The sequence below is a fragment of the Chlorocebus sabaeus genome, chromosome 26 (genome assembly GCF_047675955.1).
Source record: "Chlorocebus sabaeus isolate Y175 chromosome 26, mChlSab1.0.hap1, whole genome shotgun sequence".
NCBI classification, from domain to species: domain Eukaryota; kingdom Metazoa; phylum Chordata; class Mammalia; order Primates; family Cercopithecidae; genus Chlorocebus; species Chlorocebus sabaeus.
In genome coordinates, this window is record NC_132929.1 from 7,445,202 (window position 1) to 7,470,830 (window position 25,629).

At 43.2% G+C, this 25,629-nt stretch overlaps 1 protein-coding gene across 1 annotated transcript in view; it reads right to left on the reverse strand.

Moving 5' to 3' along the window:
- OTUD7A (OTU deubiquitinase 7A) overlaps positions 1–25,629 on the reverse strand; it is a 382,132-nt gene that overhangs the window by 56,546 nt on the left and 299,957 nt on the right. The window contains exon 6 of the mRNA XM_008017189.3: positions 24,341–24,559. Within this exon, the coding sequence (XP_008015380.3) occupies positions 24,341–24,559 (219 nt within the window). The remainder of the gene's footprint in view (positions 1–24,340; positions 24,560–25,629) is intronic.

Sequence of the window (25,629 nt, forward strand, 5' to 3'; positions counted from 1 at the left end):
TTCCCCTGTGCTCTCTCTCTCCTGCTGCCTTGTGAAGAAGGTGCCTACTTCCCCTTCCTCCACCACGATTGTAAGTTTTCTGAGACCTCCCCAGCCATGCTGAACTGTGAGTCAATTAAACCCCTTTTGTTTGTAAATTGCCCAGTCTGAGGCAGTATCTTTATGGCAGTGTGAAACGACTACTACCTACCTTTACCATATGACCCAGCAATTCCACTCATGAATATTTGCCCAAGGGAAGTGAAAACATAAGACTAATACAAGAAATTCACAGCAGCCTTATTTCTCAATAAAACTAGTTGCTAACACATCTGGGATTGTGTCTCTGAAATAAATAGCCATTGGGAGTTACCTTGGGTTTTGTTTTCTAGTGAACCCATGTCAAGACATCTTCATTCACTCTTTCTCAGGAAGCCTCAGGAGAATGTACACCACAAAATGATGGTGGAAACCAAAACCAGAGAAATACAGGAAACAGGAGGGAAATGGGTGAACAGCACAGAAGAGAGACAAAGGTAATCTCCAGGCTGATGGCCACAGGAGACTCTATCCAACCTGATGACAGGTGCACCTGCACTCATGGCTGCTTTTCAAAAGAATGTGGCTATGGAAAGGATAAATGGCCTGGCTCATCTAATGATGGTGTCTTACGTGTTAGGCAGGTGACACAAATGTCATCTTACATGTTACTTCTTGGATAATATTAAAATTGTTTTAAAATTGCTTCAAGTTTATGAATGGTTGTATCAAGTTTCTAATGTTATATGAAACTTATAGTGACATATATATGTATGTTTTTATTTGGAGGATGAAATATAACATGCACCTCCTTAGGGCCTTCAACAATTTGGGAACTTCAATCAAATGAGAATGTTTATAACAGATATTTCCAAGAAGTTGTAACAGTATTTTAATAAAAAATTATTTAAAAAAGAGAGAAATATTAATAGGATTTGAACAATTGAAGAAGCAGAACGTGTTCTACATTTCTACATTCCATCTGTCAATGGCTAAAGAAAACGTGGTGTAAATACACAGGAGAATACCATTCAGCTATTAACAAGAATGATGTCATTCATTGCAGCAACATGGATGAAACTGGAGGTCATTACCCTAAGTGAAATAAATCAGGCACAAAAAGACAAATATTGCATGTTCTGAAATATATGTGGGAGCTAGAAATTTGATCACATAGAGGTAGAGAGTGCAAAGACAGATACCAGAGACTGGGAAAGGTGAGTGATGAGGGAGGATGAAGAGAAGTGGGTTAAAGGGTACAAACATACAGTAAGATAGAGGGAATACATTCAATGTTTGATAGCAGAATAGGGTGATTCTGCTTAACAAAAATGCATCGTACTCGGGTGATGAACACCCTGACTCAATCACTACACATTATATACATGTAACAAAATTTCAAATGTACCCCATAAATTTGTACAAATTAAAAAATCCAATTTTAGTAAAAGGTGTTGCTATCAGAATAGAAATAATGAAATATGAAGGATAAAGACTGCAAATAATGCTTGAAAATTAAGGCTCTCAGAAGTATATTATTTTAGAGTCAGAGTTATTGCTCAATGTGTTGCGATATTAATAAAGTTTAATATAATAAAACTTGTTGGTTATTTGTTTAAACTGAATCCCTATCGACTCTTCAGTGCTTTTTGGTTAAGATGCAGTGATTCCATTGTAAGAAGTGGCATTACTGATAAAAAATAACTGTGCCCTTAACTCTAAACAAAAGCATGTATTAAAATTAACACTACAAAGTTAAGTAGACATTTATTTATTATATGAAGATGTTAATGCTTATGCTAACTAATTGGCATATTCTTATCAACTACAAGTCACCTTATTAAAGCTAACTGAGAAATGCAAGTAAGGGCCTTAATTGACAGTACTACTGGATGGACTGTTGTGGACATCATTGGAAAAAACATGTAGTTACTTAGTCACTTCTTTTCCTCTAGGCTGTGAAATAGCAACCTGTCTCACTTGACCTTTAAAAAGTGTGTATAACAACCAGGCTGGGATATAGTAAAACTGGGTTGCCACAAAGTAAAATAAAATGGCAAGGTCTTTGCTTACAAAGGCATAAAACTAAACAGAATGGCTGTAACACCTGGAAACCTGACACATTTGACACTAAAGTGGGCAGCCTCGTTCATCCTCTGCATAGATCTCAGCTGCTAGTGCTCTGGGCAGCTGTCAGGGAGTACGGGGAACAGGAGTAGACAATCAGGGAGAGGAGGGAAAGGGAATATGCTCATGAGGCAGGCGGTCTGCATTTCTGGGGCAGACCCCGTTGTTTTGCCCACCCCATAGCTTCTCCCTCTCATCCTCGCGCGCAGAGCCCTGCTTGTGTCTGGGGCTTTTCGGGCAAGCCTCCTTGCCTGTCCCAGGGGGCAACGTGCAAGTGTTCACATGTCCAAGACGATCTGTGCAGTACCACCCCCTTGCCAGGGACTGCTGTCGCCTGGCCCACAAGATGTAACAGGAAGCCTGCTGGGGCTTGCTCCTCCTTCACAAGGGCCATAAGCAGGGGCTCTCTCTTGCTGCCCTGAATGATGTAGTGTGAGGATGTGTGACCTGATGTGGCCACAGCTATGCTGCATCCCCAGATGGAGCCAGCACTGACCCGCTGGGGAGAGAAGAGCAGGGTGCTATGTGTGCCTGGGTCCTCCATGACATGTGCAGCTGCCAGTCCTGCCTTGAACGTCCCTGTTTTCAGACTCTGAGTTGTGTGGGATAATGATGACCTCACAGTTTCAGCTCCTGCTGGCTGGGTCAATGTGTTCTCCTGCTCACTGCAGGACCTTCACTAAATCAACTAGCTCTGTGTCAGGGGATGTTATTCCCATTTTACAGAGAAGGAACCTGAGGCTCACAGGGAGTAAGTAAACTTGCCCACGATCCGCTGAACCCTCACAGGAGCCCTCACACACCCGGGACAAAATCAGATCACAAAGAAGGCCAGTCTAATTTTGTTTGTTATGGTTGAGTTTGTGGCAAGTCAATTTTAACTTCTCTGACCTATGTGATTTCAAAAGCCGTATTATTGAAGAAGGAGCAGAAGTGGAGCTCAAATTTTCTACAGTGCCAAGAGCAACACACTCATCACTCAAAACCAAATGAATGTCGCTCCTCTGCCGTATTTCTCCAGCAGGTTCCTTTCAACGTAAAAGAAAAGAAAAACGAGTAAAGATCAAGTTGAAGTTCCCTCTGTTTGCCTCCCCCATTTCATTCTCATTCCCTCCTCCCTCGCTGTAACACCAACATGAATTTCATTCTCATTCCCTCCTCCCTCGCTGTAACACCAAGATGAATTTGGCAATTTTTTCATTATATCACAGGAAGACAGTATTTAAAAATACATTATATATTCAAATCTTCAGATAAATCATACTATTAACTGTTGATGAATAGGGGCTGTACACAATGCTTATTCCTCTGCCACTGGTTCTGGGAGGCGCTGGCTTGGCCTCTCCCCTGCAGTAGAGACTGAGGATTCTGCTTTAAGACTCAGACTTGTTATTCCTAGGTGGGGAGTGGCTATCGAATGGGTCCATATAATGAGCAAGTGCTTCAAATCCATGTTATCCCATTCCTCCCATATTCCTTCCTCCCCACACCCCAATTCCTTTCCCTTGGGCTGTCCCTCCCTCCAACCTGGTTCATTGCCAGTGTCTAAGCATAGCAGGCCCTTCCCCTTCCCATCCCTACAGAGTGTGCAGCTCAGCAGGGCCTCTGCTTCTTCCAGCCTTTATTACAGATACAAGGAGAGTAAGCCAGGGTCATATGGCCCAGAGGTCTATACTTGGGAGAAGGGTGAGGAATTAACCCCACTGGGGCATTCAACAATGAGATGTGAGCATTCTACATGAACTGGCTGGGAATCCTAAAATATCAATTTTCATGGAAAACAAAAGAAGAGAGAATGTTTTTTAAAAAGTGAATAAAAAGCCATAACAACCAAATGTAATGCATAAAAGTGGGTTTTGGCAAACAACCCCATCAAAAAGTGGGCACAGGAATATGAACAGACACTTCTCAAAAGAAGACATTTATGCAGCCAACAGACGCATGGAAAAATACTCATCATCACTCGCCATCAGAGAAATGCACATCAAAACCACAATGAGACACCATCTCACACCAGTTAGAAGGGCAATCATTAAAAAGTCAGGAAACAACAGGTGCTGGAGAGGATGTGGAGAAATACGAAAACTTTTACACTGTTGGTGGGACTGTAAACTAGTTCAACCATTATGGAAGACAGTGTGGCAATTCCTCAAGGATCTAGAACTAGAATTACCATTTGACCCAGCCATCCCATTACTGGGTATATACCCAAAGGATTATACATCATGCTGCTGTAAAGACACATGCACATGTATGTTTATTGTGGCACTATTCACAATAGCAAAGACTTGGAACCAACCCAAATGTCCATCAATAACAGACTGGATTAAGAAAATGTGGCACATATACACCATGGAATACTATGCAGCCATAAAAAAGGATAAGTTCATGTCCTTTGTAGGGACATGGATGAAGCTGGAAACCATCATTTTCAGCAAACTATCACAAGAACAGAAAACCACACACTGCATGTTCTCACTCATAGGTGGGAACTGAACAATGAGAACACTTGGACACAGGAAGGGGAACATCACACACTGGGGCCTGTTGTTGGGTGGAGGGAGCAGGGAGGGATAGCATTAGGAGATATACCTAATGTAAATAACGAGTTAATGGGTGCAGCACACCAACATGGCATATGTATACATATGTAACAAACCTGCACGCTGTGCATATGTACCCTAGAACTTAAAGTATAATTTTAAAAATTGCGTTTTGGAATGAAAATAAATTACAAAAGTGATTTTGGGGCCAACTGGAAAAATCTGAGTATGGACTCTACTAGTTGACATTACTAAGTTAGTGCTAATTTTATAATGTTGTTTAGTCATACAGGAGAATGTCTTTATTTTCAGAAGAAGTGAAGTATTCGTGATACACATTCAAATGATTCAGAAAAAGTCTATGTACTTCCATACATATAAAGAGAGATAAAGCAAATGTGACAAAGTCCTGAAAATTGGTGATTTTTTGTGCAAGATATTACTCATCTTTCAACTTTCCCGTAGATTTGAAGATGTTCAAGACGAAAGAAATGGCATGTGGGTTTACTCCATAGTCTTACAATGGAGACATTCTGTTCTGGTGCCAAAGACAATTTCTACGTAAATTAACTCATTTGCCTCGATTACGTTTTAAAAATGGGTTGAATTCAGTTAAAAATATTTTGGGGGAATCTAACTAATGCAAACTAATACTAGTTTGACTAAATTTTTCTGCTTTTTCAATAGATTGAGTTGAAATTTTTACAGTTTGGTTATAATTTTCAATTTTTTTGAAGGCACAGAGCCCTGAAGCTAATAGGTGACTTCTCTGAAGTATCTTCTGTCAATCCCCTCTACACCATAGCAACTAGCATTGAAAAATCACCACACTTTCCATGGCAGGCACACTAACCAATCATCATTCTTCCCACAAAGGAGGTGGAAGGCTTGATTTCCCTTTTCACTTCAGAGGTCTGTGCAATAATGACCAACTGATTCAAGTTGAAAATGAGGATGAAATAAAGTGAGTTCTGGAACACCTACCCTTGCAGAATCTGGATTAGAGTGTCTAAGCTAGTCATTAGAGAGGCAGTCAGCCAACTGGTTAGGCGCTGAAGTTGGAGGTAGACTTCCTGGGTTCAAATCTCAGTTCCACTACTTCTTAGCAGTGTGGTGTTGAGCAAGTTACTTAATCACTCTATGTTTCAGTCCTCAGTTCTTAAAAATGGAGATAATAATAGTCCTTATCTAACAGAGTTTTTATGAATATGATATTATTTAATATTGGGAAAGTACTTAAGATAGGGCGTGGCATATAGAAAGTACCATATACGTGCTATGCATATACAGGTTCAAAATACTGAGTTAACTAAAGGAGTATATTTATGCATATGCTAATGAATGAATGAATGAGTGAACCAAAATGCTTTGGCTTAAAAGGTACCTTTATACACCAAAGTCCTTTTCAGAGTAAGTACAATTGCTCTGACATTCATGCAAGAAAGACTATGAACTGCAAATAAAGGGAAGCTTTTGCACACAGAGTGCCTGGTGCTGCTTAAAGGGAGGTCAGCTGGTGCACAATGAGGCAAGTACAGAAAGTGGGAGGAAGTGTTTAGGAGCTTTTATAGCAATGGGCTTTGTTGTAATATTTTTATTAAATTTTATAGAAGCATGGGGAGACAGTGAATTGGAAATCTAAAGAAAAGAGTTGTCCTTCAACAGAGATTGCTGAGAAGCACTGTCCAGAGGTTCTCAGAAATGCAAATTACACTCTTGAATTGGGTAGACATCTAAATACAGCATGTTAAATTTTTTTGCCTACATTCATTGGTTAGATTGTAGTATTAGGATAAAGAAGATTTAAAGAAAAAAGTTGAGTAGATCTCAGGGAAAAGGAACCATGTGAGGAATGTGAGGAAAGACCTGGGCCTTTAGGTGTTAAGCCTAATGAACCAAAGAAAGCACTTTTTAAAACCAACAAAAAGATTTCTTATATCCCTACAAACCCTATTGATTTTTACTTTGTTAGTTACGCCATACTTAGTATTCTTGATTTCTCTGTAATATTTAGCAAAAAATAATTTAAAATAAGATCTTGTATGGATGTGTGTAGCACTGCAGATAAAGTAGGGGCTGAAAGCTTTGTCTCTGGTCATTTGAAAAGAGAAATCCCCTTCCCTAAGATGAGCAGGAGGGCACAGATTTAAAGAGGAAAAGAGGTCAGAAAATAAAAATACTTATTTTCAATAATCCTTTCAAATGTATATCCAAGCTTGAAAGAAAGTGTAGTAAATCTCCAACAACCAAAAATAAATATGGAATGGAAATTAGTATGCACCAAACCAGCAACTGCCAATGAGTGAAGACATTTAACTGTTTAATCACTTCACAAGAACTGGATAAAAGGCTGGAGACCCTGAAATGTGGAGAATTGGACTGGGGATGGCCTTTTCCTTTCACATACAGTTAGGACCCTCAAAAACTATATCCTGAATGCAAAGATTAGAAATAATTTTGCTCTGGCAAAGGTAGCTGGGAAGAAAATTTGTCTCTTTTAGCCTAGGCTTAGCAGAGGAAAATAAAAACTTCTCCCGGAAATGTTGACTCTCATGAAGATTTGAGCTAAAATTGATTTGTGGCTTGGAACCACTAAGCCAAGAAATTAACATAAAATTGGTTCTAAGTACCAAAGGTAATTTCTCTTGGGAAACTGGTACAAACAAACAAACAAAAACAAAAACAATCTTTCTAAGAGAAGTACACTCTCAACACAGGCCACACGAGATTCCCACAGATAACATCCTGCTCACGACCCAAAATTACAAACACAACAGGAAACAAGCCATTGTGAATAACAGTCATACACACAATATCAACAGTTTATAGATTCCTATAAACTTGAGGTTAAAATGATTAGCTAGAAACTGTAAACAAGTATGTTAAAAATGTTTAAAATACACAAAAGAATTAAACAAAATTTATGACCAAAGAATAAGAGGCAGATTTGGAAAACACATATAGAACTTAAAATGAAAGATATAAAAATTAAAGTAAAAAAGTAAGAATCAGTTTAATATCAGGTTAGACATTATTGAAGAAAAAAGTTAATACACTTGAAGATAAGTAAGAAGCAACTAAGAGGGAAAGAGAAAATATGCAAGAGAGTTTATGAGACATAAGAATAGACTGAAAAGATCTAACATTGTCCAATCAAAATTCAGAAACGAATGAATCAGGCAAGATTGAATACTGACTGAGGATTTTCCAAAAGAAGTATGTAAAAATAAACTCACAGATTTAAAAAGTCTAAGACATTCTAAGTAAGAACGACAAAATTAATGTCTTTCTTAACATATCCTAGTGAAACTGCACAATATAAAAGACAGAGAGAAAAGATCTTAAAGCAGCTAGAGAAAGAGAAAAACAAATTATCTTCAAAGGAGTGATAGACTGACAGCCTACCTCTTAAAAGAAACAATGGAAAGCAGAAGCCCCCCACAAAAAAAATCTTCAATGTGCTGAATGAAAATAACTGGCAATCTATAATACTATACCCATGAAAAATGTTTTCAAAAAATGAGGGCAAAACAAAGACATTTTAAGACTAACAAAAACTGAGAGAGTAAAATTAGCACTCACCTAAAGAAACTGTAAAGGATGAACTTCAAACAGAAGGAAGATCTGACATGCAAGAAGAAATGAGGAGAAACAAAAAAGGTAAGCATATGGGTAAATCGAAATGAATGTTGACTATATAAAACATGAATGTCTGATGAGATTAAAAGTATAGAAATAAAATAAATGACAACAACTTACAAAACAGGAGAGAATAGGGATGAATAAAACTAACTACTCCAAGGTCTCTGTGTTGCCTGGGTTTAATGTAGGTTAAGATGTTAAAATAATGGAAAGAGAGGGTATAACTTCAAAATTGTAGAATTTTTAAAAAGACATGCTTAAACAATATTTAATTGATTTAAAAGAAGATTTGTAAGGAGAGAATAAACACCACATTGAATGGGGGAAAATGGTAGTTGCATTGAAAATAAATGTACCTGTTAAAAGACAAAGGCTGTGAAACTGATTTTATGAATAAATTAACTACATGCAGCTTGCAAGAGAGAAATCTAAAACACAGGAATACAAAAGTGTTATAGGTAAAGGTATGAAAGGCGGCAAATGGTACATCAGGAATGTTTTAACTCACGGAAAGCTAACATAGCTGAATCAATAGCAAATAAAATAAATCAAAAGGCAAAAAGCAGTAGCAGAATTAAATAAACACCCTCTACACTGTTCAACTGCTCCATGACATGAGGAAGAAATCAGTTTAATTGCTGCATTCAATAACATGGCATTATATTTATATAGGACTAAAAATCCATAGGAATAAAAGGAGATATAGACAAGTATCCAATCGTGATGAGAGATTTTAACACATCTGTATTGGTAATTGAGAGAAAAAGTAAAAAATAAACCAATAAATGTACAGAAGATGTGAAAAACATAATAAATGACCAAATGGACAAATACAATACAATGTTGCCAACACAGAAGACTAAACATTATTTTCAAGCACACATGAAATGATTTAAAAAAACTGATCATATTCTGAATCATGAAGCAAAGTTCTCAACAGATTTCAAATCATACAGACAATGCTCTTTGTCCACAATGGAATTAAGAAATCAATAATAAAAATAACTAAAAATATTTAATAGTTTCTACATACTTGCAAACAAAGAAGCACTTACAATAATTCATGGGTCAAATAATAAACCAAAATGAAAATCAGAAAATATTTTGAAACTATGTAATAACAAGAACATTACATTCCAAAATTTTGGGGATATAGCTAAAATAGTATGGAGAAAGAAATTAATAACCTTAAATACTTGCAAAAGAAAAAAAGAAAAGCTAGAAATTAATGAATTAAGCATCCATGTTACAAAGTTATAAAAGAACAGTGATTAAATCCAAAGTAGAGGGAGAAAATCATATAGATCAGGAGTCAGTAAACTTTGGTCTATAAGAGGCATAGAGGGAAGGGAAAGAGAAAGAGAAAATGAGTATGTGATAGAGAACTTACATGGTCTGTAAAGCCTACAACTAGCTGTTAATTATGAAGGTAAAATAATGCCATTTTCAGACAAATGAAAACCTGTGACTTTGCTGCCATCAGGCCTGCATCTAACAACAAAACTAAAGTAGTAATGTACCAGGATGGTATAATAATTCTAAATGTCTATGCACCCACTAACACAGCTTCGAAACATATAAAGCAAAAGACAACTAAGGAAGAAACAGAGAAACACAATCATAGGAGAAGACCTTAACACACCCTGTTCAACAGCTGGTAGAATAAGTGGACAAAAACTTAGTGAAGAATAGAAAAGATCTGAGCAACAAAATTAACAAACTTGATATAATTAACATATATAAAAAGTACTATACTTAAGAAGGACAGAATTCAAATGTTTTTCAAGTGCACATAGAATATTTATTAAGCATAATTATATGCTGGGTCATGAAGCAAGTCTCAACAAATTTAAAATGTCTGAAATCATTCATTGTACATTACTTGACCACAGAAGAATTAAGCTAGAAAAAAAACCCTAGAAATAGCCCCGTGGTGATTCAGCTACATATTTCTAAGTAACTTATGACTCAGGAAAATTATAATAAGTATTTAAAATGATTTAAACTGAATGATAAAGAAGAATAACATCAAAATTGTTGATGCAACAGAGCAGACCCAGAATCAGACCCACACCTACACAGTCACCTCACCTGCTGTATCTCAAGTTTACACTGCAGCATAATAAAGAAAGGATGATTTCAATAAATGGTACCATGTCAGGTTGATGAATATACAGGAAAATGGACTCTCATTACATAGCACATCATTTATGAAAATCACTTTTAGGTGGATTATAGATTTAAGTATGAAAGGCAGGATAATATTTTCAAGATGTTGGGGTAGGCAAGGGTTTCCTAAGCTGAAATAGAGGCTCTCAAGTAAAGGGAAAAAAAGGTAAATTGAACTATTTTAGTTATAATCTTCTGTTCATTAAAGTATATCAGTCAGAGAATGAAAAGGCAACCAGTAGGGTGGGTAAAGATATTGGCAATACACATCTGACAAAAGCCCCATTTCTAGAATGTATAAATAATTCCCACAAGTCAATCAAAAAGGCAATCTCAAAAATGGGTAACAAACAAACCTGAAAAGGCACCCAACAAAAGAGGATATGCAAATGGCCAATAACATGAAAAGTACCCAATTTTACTAGTCCTCAGAAAATAAAAATTAAAACCACTGTGTGGATACTCCTACACTTCCAACACAGTAACTAAAACAAAGAGACAAAAAACATGGACCAACCGGAACCCTCAACAGAGGAAGAGCAAACTGGTACATCCACTCTGGAAAACTAACTGGACAACTGTTACAATGCTGAACATATGTAAATCCTATGACCCAGCAATGTCACTCCTAGGTACAATTGACCCTCTGTATCTGTGGGTTCCGAATCTATGAATTCAACCAATTGCTGATAGAAATAATCCAGAAAAAAAAAATTCCATGAAGTTCCAAAGAGCAAATCTTGAATTTGCTGTGTGCCAAATAATATGTCAAATCCACATGGATGAAAACATGTAGGCATTGTGTTAGGTGTTACAGGTAATCTAGAGATGATTTAAAATACATGGGAAAATGTGAGTAGGTTATATGCAAATAGCACACCAACAAGGAACTTGAACACCTGAGAATTTCAGTTTCTAGAGGGTCCTGGAACCAATTCCCTAAGGATACTGAGGGATGACTGTATATATCTTTAGAAATGTGTTCATGGCTTACCAGAAACCTGTACAAGAATGTTCACAGCACCACTATTTATTATAATAATGACAAAGTTGCAACAGCTCGTTATGGACTGAATGTGTCCCCTCCAAATTCACATATTGAAATCTTAATCACCAGTGTGGCTATATTTGAAGACGAGGACTTCAAGGAAGTAATTTAAATTCATTAAACGAGGTCATAAGGGTGGAGCCCCGATCTCCCAGAATTAGTGTTTGTATAAAAGACTCTAGAGAGCTTCAACTCTCAAACTGTCCCCCACACCGAGGCATGCACTGAAGACAGACCGTGTGAGAATACAGTGAGAAGGCAGCCCTTTACAAGGTAGAGTCCTCACCAGGAACTGAATTGGCCAGTACCTTGATCTGGGACTTCTAGCCTCTAGAACTGTGAGAAAATAAATTTCTGTCATTTAAATCACCTGGTCTATGGTATTTTGTTATGTCAGCCTGAGCTAAGATACCAAAAAATCCATCAATAACATAATGGAAAGGTTATTTGTAATACATGCATGCATTGCAATGCAATATACCAATGAGAATAAATAAGCTGTATGGTAATTACACAACTCTATGAATGAATTGCATAAGCTTAATGTTAAGTGGAAGAATCCAGAACTCAACCCATGCATGATTCCATTTATATAAAGCTCAAAAAGAGGCAAAATAAATCCATGCTGTAAGAAGTCAGTTTCCTTGATGTGAGTTTCTTGTCTGAGTCCTTGTTAAAGGATGTGATCTGTTCTACACTTACGATTTGCACACTTTCCCACATGAACGTTTCAATAAGGAATTAAAACAATGAAAGGGTGATGGGTCTAGCTCCAGAGATGACTATAAGGGAAAAGAGAGCTGGAAGCTGCTTGTACCTGAGATGACATTTTGAAGGCAAAAGAAAGGATTCAGGTGGTGAATTTGCTGGAAGGAATGCTTTAGAAAACCCCAATTTGCAAATATTTCCACCTCATCTTATTTTTCCCATAAAATGCAAAAGAATATGTCTGAAATATTTAAGGGGTACCTTAGATGCTGAGTCTATAAACAAGGCTACAACATAAAACTGTGAATATATATTGTCATTAATATATGCTTTAACATCACATTTTTCTTATTTTTACCCAGAATTGTTGAACAGGCTGGCTTCTCATGGATCTGATACACTGTCAGTTTTGTTTTATCACTTCTTAAGACATCTAAAGGCTCTATTTTCTAACCCTTCCTTAACTCCCACCCGAACACTTGCTTTTCATTTCCAATACCTAGATTAACAAACAGAACTCTTTTGATGCTATTTCTTCTCCACAAAAATACAAGTGAGAACACAATGACAATGCAATAGTGACTTAATGAATATTTTTTGATCTTATGAGCTCTCTTACAGCAGATTCATCACATGACTTGCTTCTAAACTTCAGTCTTGGTGGGTAATAGCACATTGGCAACATTAGGTATCCCTGCATTTTACAGGACTGTTAGAGAAAAATAAAACTAGAGGCCTCAGTTCAGACACACCCCAAGGCCAACCACCTATAACCACGTAGCCAAAACTTAAGTCATCCTCATTTCCCTGAAATATTAGCTCTAATCATAAACAAAACACAAAACGTAGGCTAGTCCGCATGATTCAGCGAACCAACCAACAAATCAGCTTGAACAACTAACTCTATTTGCCCTAAAAAGATGGTTAATATGTAACAGTCAGTCACAAAAATGGTCAAAATGCTTCCTCCTTTACGCTTTCTCAGCTGTGCAGGAACTGCCGCAAGGCGAGCTTCTCACGACGCTTGGTGTGAAGTCGTCTGGGCTTGTGAACTGTTATTCTGTATGTACCATATACTCCCAAAAATTTGATAACCTGATTTGATTTTCTTCCTGACAGGACTTTGGGACCAGTCACGCTGTGTGAGGAGTGTTAAATGTAAATCTAGGGGACTGTTGTGATTTGTGGAACCACCCGGGCCACCCCCGTCATCTGTGGGCCCCCTGGGCCACCCCCCTTCACTCTGCCTCTGTCAGATGTTCCTGTGCGGTGCCCTCAGCAACGTGTCCCTCTAGAATTGTGTAACTTGGCTGCTGGCGTTCTTTTTGGTCTCTCAAAGAGTGTTCCTTTGGAGATTTTCTCTGGTATTGGTGATTTATTCTTTTAAGAAAATCCCATAAATCACGCAATTCATATTTGGAATGGGTCATGCGGCAGAAAATATCCTGAGGGAAAGGGTGACAGTTCGCAAGGCTCTGAGCTGAACTGAGGAGGTTCCGTGGCATGGGCAGGATGAGGACATTTCACAGCCAGGCAGTCATGGGCAAACCCTTCCGCTTCCCCAAGTCTCCTCTTCCTGATCTGTAAAATGAAGAGCATCTTGGCAATTGCATGCAGCCGATGTGAGATCTGGACATCATTAATGGCGTACAATGCACCTAGCACATAGGAGATCCCCAATATGTGAAGGCTGCTATCATCAAAAGCACAGTTGTCATAGTGCCTACCCCCATCCCATCCCAGATGACCAGATCCATGGTTCTGACTGTCAAAAGAGCCCAGTCAAAGGGTATGATGCCTTTGGACGGCTCAGAGACACATTGTTTGAAATGTGAAACCATCAAGAGTAGAATTCTGGCCGGATGCAGTGGCTCACGCCTATAATCCCAGCACTTTGGGAGGCCGAGGCAGGGGGATCACTTGAGGCCAGGGGTTCAAGACCAAACTGACCAACATGGCAAAACCCCATCTCTACCAAACATATAAAAATTAGTCGGGCATGGTGGTGTATGCCTGTAATCCCAGCTACTTGGGAGGCTAAGGCAGGAGAATTGCTTGAACCTGGGAGACAGAGGCTGGAGTGAGCTGACATCGTACCACTGCACTTCAGCCTGGGAGACAGAGAGAGGCCCTGTCTCAAAAAAAAAAAAAAAAAAAAAGAAAGAAAGAAAGAAAGAATTCACTCCAAATGCATGTGCCTGTAGGCAAGCATACCAATCCAAGTGAAATGGTTCAAAGTGGCACAACAGGAAATCAAGAAAATTCCCCTGACCACAACATACTCAGTACGACTTAATCTCTCGTTCTGGATCTTTTCACATAGAAGAATTATCATATTGCAAGTAATGACACTGCATCTGTGGCAGGCAGACTTCTAAAGTGGTCCCCAGATTCCCACCTCCTGGCGTGGACTCCTGTGTCATCCCTTCCCCTAGGGTGTAGGTGGAACCTGTGACTCTGATGGGATGTCACTCCTGTGATTAGGTTATGATATGGGGTAAAGTGAGGGGATTTTGCAGATGTAATTACTTTATTATTCCCTGACTCTGAGTTGACCAAAAGGGAGATTATTCTGGGTTGGTCTGACCTACTCTGCGGACCTTTTTAGAAGAGGGTTTAGTGGTTAGAGAAAAGGAAATCAGAGAGATTTACAGAGAAAGGGTAGCTGGTAGAATGTAGAGGGAATAGGGAAGAGGGAAGAGGGAAAGGGGGAGAGGGGAGAGAGGAGAGATTCTCTGGCTGGTCTTGAAGCAGTAAACAACTGCCATGCCAAACAGTAAACAACCTGAAGCACTAAACAACTTCACTGCTATGCCATGTGAAGGCATAGGCGTCCAGCCAGACGGCAAGGACCTGATGTGGGGTCCTGGATGGCTTTGGACTGACCCCGTTCTTTCCCCTTTCTTGCCTGTAGTTCTCAAGAATTACTGTAGGCAACATGCTACTCAATACAAAATACTCTACTAAAATCCAAAAATTAGTTGGGCATGGTGGTGGGCGCCTGTAGTCCCAGCTACTCAGGAGGCTGAGGCAGGAGAATCACTTGAACCCAGAAGGTAGAGGCTGCACTGAGCCGAGATAGCGCCACTGCACCCCAGCCTGTGCGACAAGAGGGAGACCCTGTCTCCAGAAAAAAAAGAAAAGAATGTGCTGGGAATGCAGTATCCTGAGATCATGGAAAACTGGCTGGAACAGTCTGGACTCTGTTCTGGTTCCTCTGAGAACAGGATGTATTTCAATGTTTTAGCCCAATAATGACTGTATCCCCCAGGTATAAAAACTACAGCAGGCTGCTTTCTCGGGTCCCTCAGCTGCAGCACAAGACAGCATGCACCCTGGGCAGCTGTCCTAAGCCTTGTGTGACTGTCTTGCCCTGAACCCTAGGCTGCTATTGTCCCTCACTGCGTGTCTGTAAGACACCTGCTTTGTGTAACCTGTACACATGCATGAGACTTGGCAAGGAACCAATGCACAGTGAACCTGTATTACTTCTGAGTCTCTTGGGTACTCTCTAGGAGCCAACAGTTAGCAAGAAAATGGGACCTCAGTCATTCAGTCGCAAGTAACTAAATTCTGCCAACAGCAGGGAACTCAGAAATGGATCCACCCCTAGATGAGCACAGAGCCAGGAGACACCTTAATTTCAGCCTTGAAAGACTCTGAGCAGAGTCTGAGACCGAGCTAAGGCACAGCAGACGGCTGGCCCCCGGAAGCTGTGGGATGATACACTTGTGCTGTTTTAAACTGCCAAATGTGTGGTAATTTGTTAGGCAGCAATAGAAACACAGACAGCGTCCTTTAGCCCAAGGATATTTAAATAGGAATTCTGTCCATTCATTTGGCATGTGTATCCCAGGAGGCGTATCCCGGGAGTGTTCAGCAGGTGTCTGGGAGGTTTACTCGTGTCCCTGAAGTGCATGCTGCTAAGGGGAGCTATGCACAAAGAAACACCTGAGTGCTCAAGGGCAAGCAGACAGGTCCTGTAACCTGTGCAGATGACAGTGTAGCCCAGGCTGTTGAGACCGTGCACACTCAGGAGGGGGCACAGAGGCAGGGTGCAGCCTGCTAGAGCAGCGGGGTGGATGGAGGGCAAGGCTTAGTGGTTTCATGTAAGCTGGCTTCCAGAAGTTAAGACTCTTACCCAGTTGAGAGCACTCCTTGGGCTGTAAATCAGGCGTGACCGCCCTGAAAAGATGGCCCAGCCATGGTAAATGCCAGCACTTTCCAGCCTCTGGAGACCCCTTCATGGCCCAGTGCTATTCCAACATCCAGCAGAACCCAGAGTGGGGTGCCCAAGATAAAGGTGTGCTCCATACAAGGAGTGCAACTGGGAACATGCAAAAAGTTCATGGTTCCATGTTTCCATTCCTGGCTTTGATAGAGTGGTCATTCCCATCTCCCCATGACATAACCACTGAACAGGAACAAGACACGGGCACTGGCATTGGGAATAGCTTGAGAACTTGAGCTTCTGCAAATAAGAAAATCGCAGGTGAACACCACAGAGGGAGGCGGGTGGTTTCACATGTGGGGAGCTATTAGTCACTTCTTCTGACTTTTCTGAGCAACAGTCTCTGATTCATCCGTGATAATGGGACCAATTAACTTCAGCTTGGGAGCAGATGGTTACCACACACTTTAAAATCAGATGTCTTTTTGCTCATCACCCCACGACATTTTGATGAAAGAAAACAAAACGTGACAATTCTCTAACAGAGAGATGAGGGGATTCTTGCCCTAAATGTGACTCTGTGACTCGTTTTCATATCACTGGAGTGCACCCTCCCCACCTGGGCCCTCGGACGTCCCCTCTCTGGGCATCGCTGTGCCTTGCACGTGCTTCTGTGAGAGCTCCTGCCACAGGACTGCGGTGTTACCTTTACATCCTTTGCCCTGGGGCAGGGGCCTTGTGTTCCTCGTTTTGGTTGTCCCTGATAATACTGGTGGTTGATACAGTTTGAGATGATTTTCCCCTGCAAATCTATGTTGAAATGTGATCCCCAGTGTTGGAGGGGGACCTGGCAGGAGGTGTTTGGGTCATGGCGTTGGATTCGTCATGAATGGTGGGGGGCCATCCTCGCAGTAATGAGTTTTCATTCTATTGGTTCCCATGAGACGACTGTTAAAAAGAGTCTGGCACCTCCTCCTCTCTTGCTCCCCTTCTCATCATATGACACATCTGCTTCCCCTTCCCCTTCTGCCAGGACTGGAAGCTTCCTGAAGCCCTCACCAGAAGCAGATGCTGGCCCCATGCTTCTTGTACAGCCTACAGAACTGTGAGCCAAATAAACCTCTTTTCTTTATAAATTACCTGGTCTCAGGTATCCCTTTAGAGCAATGCAAGTGGGCTATGACAATAGGGTTTGAGACACCATAAGTGCTCAATCAACGTTTACTAAATGAATGAATAATTGTCATGCTTGAGAAGATAACAGTATTTGGTCACAATTTAAATTATTTATAGCAAAAAGTTTAAGGAAGAAAAATAAGAAATACCACTCTATGAAAATAAAAAATGAGTAGAGGAAGCCATTTACTTGATGTTGAGTATGCAACCAGCCCTGTGCACACATGACCTCAGTTCATCTTCATGGTAGCCCCACAAGGTGGGCTGCTTCATCACTGCGTCACAGAGGAGAGCCTGATGCCCCCTCAGAGGGCGGCACAGGAACCATGCTGCGACCACCATGCCGCGATGTGAACCCTGGCCTCTGTCCCTCCCACACTCTGGCCCAGGCCCTGTGCTCAGGGCTGCCCAACGCTGCACCCCACCCACAAAGGAACATGATATTTACAGGCTTGCCTACGGGGATTTCAGAGCTGCGACTCTGCCTGACTGATGGGTGGAGGAAGCTCCAAAGCACAGCAAGGATCGGAAGGCAAATTTGGTAACTAGCAATGGGAGGAGCTGCCTTTGGAAGCAAGGAATGGTCCCAGGTAGCTAGGAGACCAATGGAAGCCTCACGAGATGGAGGGCAAGAGAGTGTAAAAGCTGGAGGAAAGAGATGACTCACAGCAGCCGATAGTGAGATCTATAAGGAGAAGGGGAAGGAAAGCCACTTCCTGACCTTTCTCTGCATCAAGCACAGTGCAGCATGGCTTCCCTGAGAACTCTGGCCTCGCAGTCAAACCCAGCGGTCTGTTTCTAGTGCACACTGACTTACTGGCATATTTGGCACCACCAATTGCTCCCTTCTTGAAACACCTTCCACCCTGGGTGTCAGGGTCACTATCCACCACTAGTTCGCCCTGTTTCCCAGGCCCACACATTCCCAGTCTCCCCTGCTGGCTCCTGTTCCTGAGCCCTCAATACTGCAGGGCCCCAGCCTGATTCTTTGGACGGCTTCTGCTTTCTGTCCATGCTCTAGACAAGCGTGTCCAACTCATGCTCACCATTGCATGGAGTCAGGCTGGGGGCCTGGTGCACCGCAGGGTCCTACGAGGAGCTCACTCCACCCACAGGTCTCACCTTAGGGCACTAACTCCACATCCACATTCACGCCTCAGAGCTCTCTGTGTGTTCATCTGGAGAGCAACTTTACAAGTCTCACTACAGTCTCAGGCTTTGCCTGACGGTGCTGGCTTCTTCTTTGCCCCTCCTCGATCTTGCCCTTCCTCCAGGAGTCTCCATCTCCTCAGGCACCATTGTCTACCCACATGTTCAGGGCAACATTCTTAGGGCCATGCTGGACTCCTCCCTGCCTGCCATAGCCCCAGCCCTCCATTGTCATGGCCTGCAGGTCTACCTTCAAAACGTACCCCACAGCCGGGTCTCTCTACTGCCCCTTACCTGCACTACCACCCCACGACTCTGCCAGCCGCCTTTCCCTGCCCTGGTCTGCAGCAGCCGCCTTTCCCTGCCCTGGTCTGCAGCAGCCGCCTCTCCCTCCTCTTCTAGCTTCTTCTCTTACCACCCCATAGTCCATTCTCAAGCAGCCAGAATCCGTCAGATGTGAATCAAGATGCACCAGCTCCCTGCTCAAAATCCCCCAGGGGCTGTGTGTCTACCTACAGTGAAGCCCAAAGGACAGATGAGGCTCCCTAGGGCCCCGCTCCCATTCTCCTGCCCTCCTTTCCAAATCCTCTTGCCCTTGCTCCACCAGCTCAGGTGATACTGGCTTCCTTAAATATGCCAAGACTTTGACGCTAGACTCCCTCCGTCAGGAAAGCTGGGCCCGCACATGTCTGTTGCTGCCTCCCTCCCTGCCCTCCAGCGGCATCCTGGGACTCCCTCACCTTCCTTCCTAACCTCCCCAGAGCAGCCGCTGAGGCCCCACTTCATTTTCGTGCTCCTGTTGTTCATTGGCTTTCTTCTACTGGAATTTCACCTCCCTAAGGGCAGGGGTTTCACCTGCCTGGAGTGTGGAGGCAACCCCAGACCTGGATGGGGCATTTTGTGGGCATTCAACACAGGCTGACACTGGGTCAGTCTGTCTCCATTTGGCCGCCATTACACATCTCTGACTTTCAGAGGGAAGAAAGTGAGGCTCAAGCCGGTCCAGTGACGTGGCCAAGCTCCCCGTGCTGATCCGGGCCCCCAGCCAGGGTCGGGCTGACTCGGAAGCCTGCCAGCCTCCTCTGTAGCTTACGATTCTCTGGCAGGTTCCCCAGCAGATTCCCCTCAATCCGATTACCCTCCCCTGGAGCACAACTCAAAGGTGTGTCTAGAGATTTCTCAACATCTGTGTTTCCACCTCCCATGTATGCAGTGACTCCTGCATTATACAAAAAAATGCCTCTGCCCTCTGCTCCCAGACACACTGAAGAACCACACCATCTCACCCACAGGGTGGTTCGCTGCTGCCAGAGGCAGCAGATGAAACTTCCCAAACCCAGAGACCCGGGTCTCTGAGCCATCTCCTGTATAAATGCAGCAGGATCAGCTGATGGCAAAAGCAGTGGTTTCTTGCCTTCTTAATGGCAGGCTAGTCATTAGAAAACAAAAGGTGTTTCCCTTCCTCTCTCAGGAGGTCAGCTGGTTTTAGGTCCAGAAGATCTCGCCCTTCTGTTGCCCTGAGACTGTCATGGGGTGGGAGTGGGTTGAGCTCTCCAGGGTTTGAAGGCTTGGGAAGACCAGTCTCCCACATCTGTGGGTTTTACGGGAGTTCAGACTGGCACTCCACTTGACACGGAGGCCTCAGAAATAGATGGGGCTGCTGATGTGGTTCGGGAGGCCAGGCAGATGCCACGCAGGGCTCCAGCAGAGTGGAATCAGGCCCCAGGATGGACAGCTGGACCGTGGGCAATGTTAACTGAGTGAAGGCCATTGTTCGCCAATTTTCAGAACCACCTGAGCCCTGGGTTCATGTTCTGTCCCAAGGGAAAAGGAAGTCCTCCATCCAAAGTCTTATGACAGAGATAATGTTTCCTGCCAAGCGCAGCTAGAACTGTCCCTTAAACAAATGGATTGGTTTTTTACTCAAACATTTTTTGACATCTGTATTTCAATCTCTCATATATTCAGTAAAAGAATATTGCATATAAACAGTTTATTCATAAAGATTCTAAGCACTAAGCTATTAGGAAGAGACATTTACCCTTTGTACCCAGCAACACTGAGCAGCTTTCTTGGACGGCCATTTCATGATGGAAACGTGGACAGTCGCATGATGGAAACATGGCCATGGGAGCAGAGCCTGGCTGTGGGGTGGAAGGTGCAGGAGCTGCCAGTGCTTTCCAGTGACCAAACTCCTCACCCAGATGGGGTGGGGGCTATGGGAGACCCATTCAGCACCAGCCCGCTGAGGGTCTTTACGTGAGTCTGAGCATAGCAGTGTACTGAGAAATGACCTAGTCTAAGACCTCACTTGAGAGCAGAGGAAAGGAGTTTGGAGGAGTCAGATGGATGGCGGGTAGGGGTCAGGTTCATGCTATCACCCAGGCCAGAGACTGCTTCACGCCACTGAGGGAGCACACACACAGTTGTCTGTGTACCTCTGTTATTTTAATTTTTTTTCTTTTTTTTTGGGGGGGGGGGGTCAGGGTCTTGCTTTGTTACCCAGGCTGGAGTGCAGTGGTATGATCATGGCTCACTGCAGCCCCGAATGCCAGGACTCAAGAGATTCTCCCACCTCAGCCTCCTGAGTAGCTGGGACCACAGGCGTGCACCACCATGCTTGGCTAATCTGTTTTATTATTTGTAAAGATGGGGTCTTACTATGTTGCTTAAGCTAGTCTTAGACTTCTGGGCTCAAGTGATTCTCCTGCCTTGGCCTCCCAAAGTGCTAGGATTATAGGCGTGAGCCACCACACCTAGCCACTTTCGTTATTTTTCAGCGCGAGGGACAAGGAAGACATGTTGGCTACTAGGACTCCTGTCCCAGGCAGACCCCTGATCTTCAGGTGCTAATTGCAACACAAGCACCTTTGACCACTCCCTGAAGTATGAGACCCACTTCCTCAAGGCCTCCTGTGAGTGTAGGCTGTGAGCGGAGGCTTCTCCACCGCTGGATGGGAGCCTGAGCCTCCCGCCTTCACTGACCTCTGCTTCCAGTTGGTTCTCTTTGTGGTGCCCAACATAAACAATGAGCTCTTCATAATTTAACATCTTAACTCACTAAGTTTGGGGTTTTAAAAGGTTTTCTCAAGACTGGATGAAGTCAGAGTCTCACCTTAAAATGTTAGTCTGGAACGTAAAATACAAGTGATAAAAATTAATACGAAAAATATGGAAAAAAATAACAGAAAAGATGTTCAAAATAAGCGAAGGCTTTTGCTAAGCATGGTAGGGCTCAAGGAGAAGGTAACGCGGTGAGCTCTACCTACGACCTTGCACGAGACTGCGCTTCCCACGAAGCACACACTCAGGCAGCTGCTACAATCACCCAAGCTGTTAGCCATCGTCAGTGCTGAGCTGTGTAAAGGTCTGCGCTGCCGTAGCATTCAACAGACAGTAACCCATGAAACTTGTTTCTTTCTTAACAAATACTAATTTCCGCTTCTCTATGAATAGTGAGCCTTTTCCATTGAGAATATCTTATCTGAATTAGTCATATAGAAGCATCTTTAAGATAGCCAGCACCCACAGTGAGTGGTTTACGTTATTGCTAATCTAGCTGAATTGTTTTATGTTTGTTGAATCTTGCTGAGGTAAGACAGAGCAAGGCTGTGGGTGCCAGTCACTGAGTTGCTTTTGATGGCTGTGAAGAAGCTGAGATAACAATTTCTCCACAGTCACAACATGAGTTCCAGCTATTGGGAATGCAGAGCCTGTTCTAATGCCAAGCATGCCATTGGTGAGGCTTCTGTGAGTCCTGTGGCTGCAACCTGACTGCAAGCCTGCCCAACACAAATAAGCCCCACTAAGCACCATCACATCCTTTGTCTAAATGCATCTTGTGCCGTCCCTCTTGAAAGTGGTCGATGATGACAGCCCTGGGCAAACAATGACAAGCAATGGCATGAAAGCAGGTGTACACGTGTACACAGAAGCCAGATCTGGTAAAACTTCCCGGCACATTGACTTTCTAGATGTTTCCCATTGGCCCCACAGATCTACTGTCTATCCTTCTCCACGCTGCTGTGTATGCAGAGGGTGACCTGTGTGGATCACATCAGTGAGCTCCCTGCAGTCTGCCTGCCCTTCTGCCATTAAGAAGCACTGGTCGGAACCTGGATGGTGGAAGAAGAGTGTGGTCAGAGTATTTATTTCCCCAGCATCTTCTCTCTCCCAGACGCCACACCTCCTGCCAGTGGCTATCTCCATCAGCCACTCTCATCCCTTGTCTTTTCGCCAGGTCGGATAGTAGTCCCAGGAATAGTAGTATATTTCACTGGTGTCCTTAAATCCTGCCCACTCCTTGGAAAGCAGTCCCTTTATGGAGTCCTTTTATCTCACAGTTTTGTGCTGCCTTTTCTTTCCTACCAGGGTCCTGATTGGTCCATCCACCAATATCAGAATCATACCAACCTACAGGTACTTCTCTTCTGTCTTCTTCTGAAACTCTAGAAAGTGCTTAGTGATTTTATTGGGTCTTGGCTGAGGGCCGAGAGAAGCTCTACTCCCTAACAGCACATTGCTGGCTGCAGCCCTAAATTCCTGGGATGACACATCTGGGGACGTCTCCATGGACCAAGCCTTGGAAGTGGAGGCTCCACTCCACAGTAGACATGAAGAGCTGGCTGAAGGCTGGGTCAGCACTGGAAGGAGATGCTTCCCCACCCCAGCAGGAGCAGGGCTTCCCACTGACTGAGGACATGCTCCATCAGCCCGTGCAGGCAGGCAGGGCCCCCACTGGAAGCAGCGTGGTGGGCCTGAGGAGACAGCTGTAACGTCTTCCACATGCATGCCTCAGAAACCCCTAGATATGTGATTTTGCAATGTTTATAATGTGAATGATCGTGAGTGAAATTGGCATTGCTTTGTCTCAGGAAGAACCTAAATCTGTTTTAGACTTTTGTTTTGGACTCATTATTTTCTCCTTAAACATTCCAAAGAAGAGAGTTTGTCTTGCTTCTTGAATGCTTTCTTCATTGGGATGTTAAGGTGGTGAGGAAACATTAAGGAGAAAGAAGACTGCGGTCAGGTTTCATGCTTCCTTAACCTGGAAGCTGGAAGAGGCAGTGCAGGCAGGGAACCGACAGCTAAGGAAGGAACACGTCAGTTAGTGCCCCAAAGTGTTGCCGGGTCAGCAGTCTCCTCATCTTTGCAGATCGGGAAACTGAGGCTCAGAGAGATCACCTGACTTGCCCAGGTCCACAGGAAGTGGCGGGTCTCCTGTTTTCTCTAAAGCCCATGGTCTTTCCTATCTTTCGTTCAACACCCACGTAGGAGTTGTCTGGGGACAGAGAGAAGCAAGGCAAAGAAGCATAGGGTTCTCCTTAGAGGAGGACTGAGATTTAGGAGCAAGGGGAAAAACTCGAGGGATTTCAGCACCACCTGGTTATCGGCCCCTCTATCCAGCCCATGCTGGCGAGAACACTGTCGGCCCGTAGAGCAGCAGGTGCGGTGCAGCATCTAGAATCCTAATTGAAAACTGCCCAGCGTCTGAGAACATGTGCCCTTCTCTTGCTCACAGAGTAGGTTAGGCCAGCTCACCATTCACCAAGCCTAAAGGGCGCGGGCCTGCCGGCAGGGGCAACTCACCTGCCTGCTCCAAAGCCACCATCGTTGCCTGCTCGATCAAGTCCCGCTCGATGAAGCTCCTGAAATCCTCACTGTACACGCTCAGGTCTGGCAACTGGAATGTGTAGATTGGCATCTCCAGGGGGAACTGCTCGTTGTTGCATTCACTTGCCACGTGGGACCGGGCCAGGGAGACGATGGCTGAGCTGGCGTGGGAAATCCCCCGGGAAAGTCGCTTTTCTGCAGGGGGAGAAGGAAAGATAGCCACGAGGGCTGAATGTGTGTAGCTGTGGCTCTGTGTGTACATAAACACATACTGTGCACACACAATACACACACACAGGTACACATTCATGGACACATGCCACACACATGCACATACCACACAACACACACCAAGACACATGTGCACACATATGAACACACCATACATGCTCACACATATATACGATATGTGCACACACTTATAAGCAGAGATATACATGTGCATACACATACTGCACACATACACATAAATGCACACACACGAATACAAAAGTATACACAGGAACATATGCATGCATACACTAGACACATATACACTGCACATCCACTTGCATACATACATGCACATATACTACATAGCATATGCATACATGCATGCACACACACATACATACAGATACTAGGCACATACACTACACACATACACACATGCCCATGTACATACAGTACAGACTGTATACATACTATATACATGTATACATATAGATGTATTTGCACATACTACATACACACAGCACAAATACACAGGACACACAGTGCACATACATGTACAACATGCACAAACTATATGCACACACACATGTACACATACATGTGTGCACACACATACACATGCGCACCCATGTTCTCTCTGTACCAGCCCTTCTATCCTACAAGCCTGTTCTATCCTGCAGGCCTTCCTGCTGCTGGATTAGTCACCATCACCTGCTATGTGGCACTGATCCACAAGAGTCAGGAAAGCACTTAGTAAGTGGCGAGCTGCGAGCCCACGGTACAGCTGCACATCAGCACTGTCAAAGAGCACCAGGCTTGCTCTTGGGTCTGCAGTGATCTCTAACTCGATTCCACTGAGCTGTCCTCTCCCAGGACTAAATGGTACAAGGGAGACCGCTCTTTGTCTCGATGCCTTTATGCACTTAATGCAAAGAAACAATCTCAGGCATCCACAGCGGCTCAGGTTTTAAGACAGGTTGTTTTACTAAAGTTACGCTGATAAATGCCTCCTACGTGGCCCTCCCAGGACACACAATATTAAGTCAGTCCAT